A 4,578-nucleotide genomic window follows, 5' to 3' on the forward strand; every position below is an offset into this window, starting at 1 on the left:
AGATTTTCACTTCCCCTGGGAAAGAGTTCAATGCAGAAGAAAAGTTCATACGCTCTTTAAAATGTTGTGAATCCTACTGCTGTTTCATTTGTCCTCCTTCTTCTATATGTTATAAGCATGTAGTTTATCAGTGTCTTACTTGGAAGCAATTCTCTCTTTCAGAAAGATGCCAGAATATCAATGTTGACAATGGTTATTTCACCTTGGAAAAGAAAACATTTAGTTTACAGGAGAAGGTCACCTATGGTTGTCGTAATGGCTTTGTAACTCCAGAAGGACAAGAAACAAGAGAGATACAGTGTCAAGAGGATGGCTGGACTCCACCTCCAAAGTGTATCAGTGAGTAGCATAGAGGCTTCAGTGCTTGTCAGTTATTGTCACTGATGCAGACACCATGCCCTACGTACTCAGATTTTTGTCATCTAGATTGGTAGAGTTTTCTTACTGGGCAGAGGTTGACTCAAATAGAGGGCTGATTCCGCAGAGATTAAGCGTTCTGGGGCTCTAAGAAATATATAGAGAAAACATAAAGGAAGTAAGGAAGGCAGAAAGATATCTACTATCTTCTAGGTAACATATCTTTTTGGACCTCTAGCACAAAGTAGATGATAATCATTTATCTCTCCGGTGATTCTTTCCTGGAACAAGGTACATATTCCTAAATTTACTCCCAATTCTTGCACCTTTCATACTTGTGAGGGAGGATTTATGAAGAAATGCCTGTGAACAAAGGAATTCTGCCAAGAACTTTCTTTAAATGTGTCCAAACTAGAGCAAAATGGGGTTCATTGTTTGGAAAGATGCATAAAAAGCACTATGCATATGTCTACCCTGGTGTTAGAAAGTACATTTTTGAAAAAAACACCAGAGTGCTTTTTCCTGAAAACACCTCCAAACTATTGTTGCTTTTTTCCTCATAGAAGTTCCTTCGTCTCCTGCACAGGGGTGTAGGATAGTAAAAGAAAAGACTTAATCTTCCAGTGTTATGATACCGAGTCTTATAGCACTGACCAGCTTTTGCTGATATTTTATCTTGTCCTTTTACTTCTGGCTGCCTTTATTTAGGATTTTTCACCTTTTTTTCTGACCCCCTCACAAGTGACCATGGGATACAGGAGTACCAACTATTTGCTATGACACCACTAATAATAATATGTAGTAGAAGGGAAAGGAATTGAATCTAAGGAAGAAATATTTATGCTAGATATTACTTCTATACACATAGTTCTGAAGATTAATTCAGTAGACATTATGTCCATATGCTACATCTGATATTCTACATTCATATTCTGGCAACGCAGAATTTTTAATGTTTCAAATGTACTGAGTAGTTCAGTATACTAGCATGCACTAAAACCCGTACAGAAATGATGGTTCCAAAGGACAGTGTTTCTGGATCACAAAATGCTCTAACTTTGTTTTATTCTACAGAATCATGTAGAACAACTCATTTGGACATTTTGACTTACCACGCAAATAAAACTGTGTTCATGCCTGAAGATACACTTGAGTATGCATGTTTGGAGGGATATCAGACTGAAAATAATTTAACAATTGGTAGCGCAAGGTGTGGCCTAAATGGTGAATGGAGTCCAACGCCCCAGTGTCTTGGTGAATATTGTTGTGTTTGCTAATTGGTGTAACTCTGTATATACTTTGTGAAGCTTTTTTCTTTAAGACTTTCTTTGCATTTGTTCTAATCATTAGTAGTTCATATACTTTTTGTAGGCTGTACACTGTATGTTAAAATATTTTATCTTTATAGCAATAGAATGTGAAACGCTGATATTGCACCATGGAGATTTTTCTCCCAAGAAGGGTAAATACCGCAGTGGAGATGTTGTGAAATTTACCTGCGCAAACAATTACGTGAGAGTGGGCCCTGCCTCTACTCAGTGCTACTACTTTGGATGGTTTCCATCACCACCAGTGTGTAAAGGTAATTCCGTTAACTTTATTGTAGTAGGAAAGATATGAAAATGCCTGGGTCCTGAAGACTTCTGTGGACACCTTCTATAAGCCAGTCTTGCTCCCAAGAACAATTATCCCATCTTTGTCTCTAAAAGGGCAGGAACCCATCCTCTTCAGGTCATTTCATAGTGTTTTGCTATTTTATGTGAAAGATTATGAAGAGCTGAACTTTCAGTGTTGAACTTTCTGCTAGCTTTAGTTATGTGGATTGGAGTTCTGCAATAACTGAAAGTGAGCTGGTAAGTGGCTTGCGCAAAATTTCACTGGGGTTATTGACTGTAATGTATGAAAAATTATTTATTATTCAAAAAGGCATAAATAATATGCACTATGGCAGCCAGGACTGGTTAATTTGAGTAATGTCCTCTCTCATTCTATCTATGTCCACTAATGTTTTGCTACTGCTTAATGTTGATGCCCATCAGATGTTGTACCCTGTGTTCCTTTTTCTGATCACATTATATTGAAGAAAAAAAATGGGTTTGGAGATCACACAGTGCTAGACCCAAGCAAAAGAAACTCAGTGAAGGGTTTTCCCTGTGAAATTGATGAACAAGCTCATGCAGAAAAGATATATACCCTTATTCTTCTCATCCTTTTTAAGACAGAGCACAACTTAGTGGCATCTGAAAAGAGTTTATTTTGCTGGTGCTATGTCCTTTCATGAGGCATCTTGAGAAGATGAAGGGATCTCATATTTCTTATCTCCCTTCCTTCCCACTTGATCCATTTCCTTGTTGTCTTCCATGCTCTCATCCTTCTTTTTGCTCACTCTCTTTTGCATTTAAGACCAAGTATATTTCATATAGTTGGTTCTTTAGCTCAGGAACATTTTAAGCTCCCTTAACAGGAGTTCCATTCGCTCCATCAGAAGTGAACTCTTTTAATATACATTACATATCACTTGCTGGGTGATTTTTATAATGTAGGTTGTTATTACTTGCAGAATTTCACTTTTTTTTTTTTAAGAATACTGAAGTTGTCATTCCATCTAACATTTTTTCCTCTTAAAACTGGGTTGGTTTTATCAACCACTGCTTTTATCATAGCAGGAAATTGACAGCGCATGGAAGTAAGAGAGTAGAGTGAGCCAGGGTCACGCATATCTGTTTGTGATCTCCAGCCCAACACGAATCCAGATATTCAAAGGCATAAACCAGTGACCTGTTTAACCTGTTCTACTGATTTTTCTTAGCTTTAAACAACAAATTCAATTTATTTTGTCTTGCAGTTAACATATAACTGTGCTAAAAATACTGAGTTCAGAGCATAGGTTTGATGTCTTGATTTCAGTGAATGCCAGAGGCTGTGGACCTCCACCTGAGATTACCAATGGAATTGTTGCTGGTGACTTTGTGGAAGAGTATCGGCATGGAGACAGAAAGCAATATGAATGCAACACTGAATTTAAATTGGTTGGACCAAAGGAAATAGAATGTGTTGATGGAGAATGGTCATCTCCTCCCTCTTGCATTGGTAATCTATATAAATGTTACTTGTGAGAAGTCTATAACTCACTGCAGGCTAATACTTCACAGATCTTTTCACTATTAAAATTGCATATTCGCAGGTCTAACATGTTTTGTTCAAAATTATCTTATGGATGAAAAGTAAACACACGCTGTATGTAAAGCCAGAATTTTATTAGTAGTATAATTGAAATTTTAAAAGTCCAATCAAAGAATTTTTGTGAGTCCAGAACAAATTATTGTAGAAAGAGAAAGAAAATAAATACATAATATATAAAGAATCATTATAAATATATAAATAATACAGAATATCTAAGTAATACAAATAATCTATAATATATAATTACAGGTTTTAGACACAGACTTTCTCTTGTTTACCCCTTTTTCTGGTGTTATGCTCACCCTTCCGCTGCCCATTTGTATCCTAAAGTCAATGGTTTCAGTCTGGTGTGTTTTGGAGGGACATAGCAGCATGTTATCAGTATCTCAAGTCATTCACTGGGAGGAATAAGATGTTGGTGCTGATGATTTCCTCCTTACAGGATCTGCTTGGGGTAATTTTTAGGTTTGCTAGCATGCTTTTATGCTTTGCCCTTTTTTGATGGTCTACAAGTTCCGAATTAGATATGTTAAGTGTGTTTTAAATATATTAGATACTTCTTCTTTGTATTACCCCTAAACCCAGTTTTTATTAGCTCCAAGTCTAACCTGGCCTTTTGTGAGCTATTCAGAGCCTTGGGGTGCCAAGCTGTGCCCTGTCTCTTACCATCCCGTGCCTCTACTCTGCCACACCCAACCTTTGTCCCCACTTCTGACAGCTAAATGTAGCCTCACAATCGCAGGCCCTGGTTCTCATGGGAGACTTCAACTATCCGGATATCAACTGGAAGGACCACACGGCAAGGTGCGCACAGTCCAGGAGGTTCCTGAAAAACATCGATGATAACTTTCTGACCCAGGTGGTGGAGGAGCCAACAAGAAATGGAGCGCTACTGGATCTTGTGCTGGCAAATAAAGAAGAATTGGTTGAGGATGTGAAGGTAGGGGGCAGGCTTGGCTGCAGTGACCACGAGATGGTGGAGTTCCGGATTCTGAGAGGGGGAAGCAGAACAACAAGTAGGACTACCACACTGGACTT

At 38.1% G+C, this 4,578-nt stretch overlaps 1 protein-coding gene across 1 annotated transcript in view; it reads left to right on the plus strand.

Moving 5' to 3' along the window:
* CFH (complement factor H) overlaps positions 1-4,578 on the plus strand; it is a 39,309-nt gene that overhangs the window by 19,072 nt on the left and 15,659 nt on the right. Inside the window, exons 9-12 of the mRNA XM_009640307.2 lie at positions 163-339; positions 1,432-1,611; positions 1,766-1,939; positions 3,265-3,447. Of these exons, the coding sequence (XP_009638602.2) occupies positions 163-339; positions 1,432-1,611; positions 1,766-1,939; positions 3,265-3,447 (714 nt within the window). The remainder of the gene's footprint in view (positions 1-162; positions 340-1,431; positions 1,612-1,765; positions 1,940-3,264; positions 3,448-4,578) is intronic.

This window comes from Egretta garzetta, unplaced genomic scaffold (assembly GCF_000687185.1).
Source record: "Egretta garzetta isolate BGI_Z169 unplaced genomic scaffold, ASM68718v1 scaffold86, whole genome shotgun sequence".
Classification (NCBI taxonomy): domain Eukaryota; kingdom Metazoa; phylum Chordata; class Aves; order Pelecaniformes; family Ardeidae; genus Egretta; species Egretta garzetta.